This window comes from Malus domestica, chromosome 06 (assembly GCF_042453785.1).
Source record: "Malus domestica chromosome 06, GDT2T_hap1".
In the NCBI taxonomy this organism is placed as follows: Eukaryota; Viridiplantae; Streptophyta; class Magnoliopsida; order Rosales; family Rosaceae; genus Malus; species Malus domestica.
The window spans coordinates 34,883,307-34,885,949 of NC_091666.1; the positions used below are offsets into that span (position 1 = coordinate 34,883,307).

At 37.2% G+C, this 2,643-nt stretch overlaps 1 protein-coding gene across 1 annotated transcript; it reads right to left on the minus strand.

Moving 5' to 3' along the window:
- Nucleotides 1-274: 274 nt before the first annotated feature.
- On the minus strand, nt 275-2,350 carry LOC103438277 (transcription factor MYB54-like). Its single transcript, XM_008376817.4, has 3 exons — nt 1,904-2,350; nt 1,069-1,587; nt 275-866 (listed from the first exon to the last, which is right to left on the minus strand). The coding sequence occupies exons 1-3, from the start codon at nt 2,016-2,018 to the stop codon at nt 667-669; spliced, it is 834 nt and encodes a 277-aa protein (XP_008375039.1). The 5' UTR covers nt 2,019-2,350; the 3' UTR covers nt 275-666.
- Between the last annotated feature and the right edge of the window lie 293 nt (nt 2,351-2,643).

Genomic DNA, 2,643 nt, shown 5'->3' on the forward strand with positions numbered 1-2,643 from the left:
CAATGGTAAAAAACTAACAAGAGTGTGTGAGAGATAAAAATGGATGTGTGAATAACACTTTTTTAAAACACTAGGCAACAAGCATATCACAAATTTTCTCGTAGGTATTACAAAGGCTTATAAGAAGTTGGTTATTTAGGATAAAGCATAACTCCCTTCACTATATATAGTCATGCATGCACTAGAAATGATACTTTGTAATTGCTTATGTGTATATATATAGAAGGGAGAGTGATGAAGTACACATAAACAAAAAATTAAGGCACAACAAATATGCTTGTGAATTCTATGCTCGCATTCCACCGTTCCATTTATGGATTTCAATTTCAACCAAATAATCAAACTAAATATCCACTTACATAATGTCAGATGAATCATGCATGCAAATTAAAGCCATGACCATGGTAAACGCGCTCACCTTCTCTACTTCAGAATATAATTTTACATTAACACTTGCATTACATCATCTTCCTTTCTACAATACATGCCTAGCTAGCAAGCTACAATATGATATACGGATCATCGATCAGTATCTCATTAAATATGATTTTCTGTGGATTGATGCAGTAACAAGCATCTAACTGGTAAGTTGTGCCGTTTGTATGTCATTAGCGATAGTTTTACACTGCTGAGATGTCATTGATCATCTTCATCAAGACACCAATATTATGAAGAAGTTCCATTATTAACAGATAAGAAATCGATAAAAGGAAGACCGGCTACGTTGCTTATGTTCTGTTGTCCCGTACCTTCCTGATCCACCTCCTCCTCATCCTTTCTTGCGTTATCTATCACTTCACTCCCATTAGACTCAGTATTTACTTGAAGAAAATCGTAAAACTCAATTGGCTGATCTTTATTATGATCTACAACATAGATATAATAAATACATATAGTTAGGTCCATGCATGCATGAGAATATTGATCAATGGTCGTTGTAACTGATAAGGGCATGCATCATCATCAAATATATATATATTGCATATATGTAATTCTGTCGCTAGGAAGATGCATGCATGGAACACTATGAGTAGTCATGAGAATTAATTGGTACTAGAGGATAATCACCTTGGTGCATTGTGACACTGCAGGTATTGGGATAGAACTCCTTTGGAAAGAGAGGATGAGGGTCATGAGTGAAAGCTGGCCGATACTGATGATGATTTCTGTCGTTGCATGAGTAATATTTCCCAATATAATTATATGAATCAAGGTTCCACGTGCCGATATTGCAATTGATCTGCAGGGGATGGTCTTGTTTTGAAGAGGATTTTGGTTCATTATTGTTAGTATTGATACTCATGAACGGGGTTTGAGCCGTAGTAGCAGCAGTAACACTAGACGTATTCCTTATTAATTTGGCGTGATTAAGCCTAGATCTTTCTCTGCACCTGCGTGCCATGATGACATGCCAATGGTTCTTGACTGCGTTATCGGTACGTCCAGGGAAAAGCCTTGCAATAACAGCCCATCTATTTCCATGGATGCGGTGAGAAGCTAGGAGACGCTCTTCTTCCTCTTCTGTAAAAGGGTTCCTATTGATTCTTGAATCCAACTGATTGAACCATCTCAACCTACAGCTTTTTCCTGCATCATTCAATTCATTGTGAATTAATTATTCGTGGACATGATTACATTACAAAAACACGTTCAATTAACCCTAATCAATTAACTACTCTCTTCCCCCCCCCCCACACACACACACACACATATGCATGTCTTAATTAGTTGAGTAATTGAATATTTAATTAATTTAATTAATTGCGTACAAATATATTTGCCCTAGCTAGCTGCAGCATATATAATTTTGGGCATGTTAGTATAAGCAGTTTCCAACAATTTCAACAAATGCAAACATATCAATCAGAAAACGAAAAGAAATAGAAAACTAGAAATAGTATACCTGATCTTCCTTGGAGCTTTTCTGCTATTGCGTTCCAGTTATGAGGTCCATATCGTTCCACCAACTCCCTAAGCTTCTCGTCTTCAGCTGGCCTCCAATGGCCTCTAGTGCACATCTTAATTATATGTGTTTATGATCTTCAAGTGTTTTTTTTTATAAATAAACACAAAAAGAACAAATTAATAAATTGGAATTAAAGCTGCCTAACAACCTATATCTAGAGCTAATTCTACAACGACCATGGATGCCTGATGTTCTCCCTTCGTGATCGAATAGATCGACAAATACTATCTAGATTTGTAGAGAGCGAAGAAGAAGAAGAAGACGACGACGTCGACGATGCCCAGCGCGGGGGCAAGGCAATAATAACCGAGACAATTATAACTAAGGTACGGCAGGAGAGATCAATAGATAAGGGAGGAGCGAAGCTAGAGAGCTTGGAGATCCTTTGAATTAGCTAAATGGATTATTATATAAGGGAGAGGGGAAGAGAGATGAAAAGTATTTTCCGTTAGAGAGTGGGAGAGTTTGGACAGACCTTACACCTGCGATTGATGCAACGTCTTGGCTAACAAAAAAAAAACCACAATTATATCATCATCATCCCACCAAGTTTTATTATAATATTATAAGATGAAAATATGACATGAGAACATGAGAGAGAGAGAGATGGGTTGCTTGGTGGGGTGAAGTATGGTTCCTCTTTCAACGTCTTTCCAAATTTCTAACCTACAACGTCT

Excerpts from the sequence above, each read along its gene's own strand:
- LOC103438277 (XM_008376817.4), bottom strand. The coding sequence starts at position 2,018 with ATGTGCACTAGAGGCCATTGGAGGCCAGCTGAAGACGAGAAGCTTAGG. Across the intron at positions 1,588-1,903 it reads AAAGCTCCAAGGAAGATCAG|GAAAAAGCTGTAGGTTGAGA; the intron begins GTATACTATTTC and ends TGAATGATGCAG. Across the intron at positions 867-1,068 it reads CAGTGTCACAATGCACCAAG|ATCATAATAAAGATCAGCCA; the intron begins GTGATTATCCTC and ends TCTATGTTGTAG.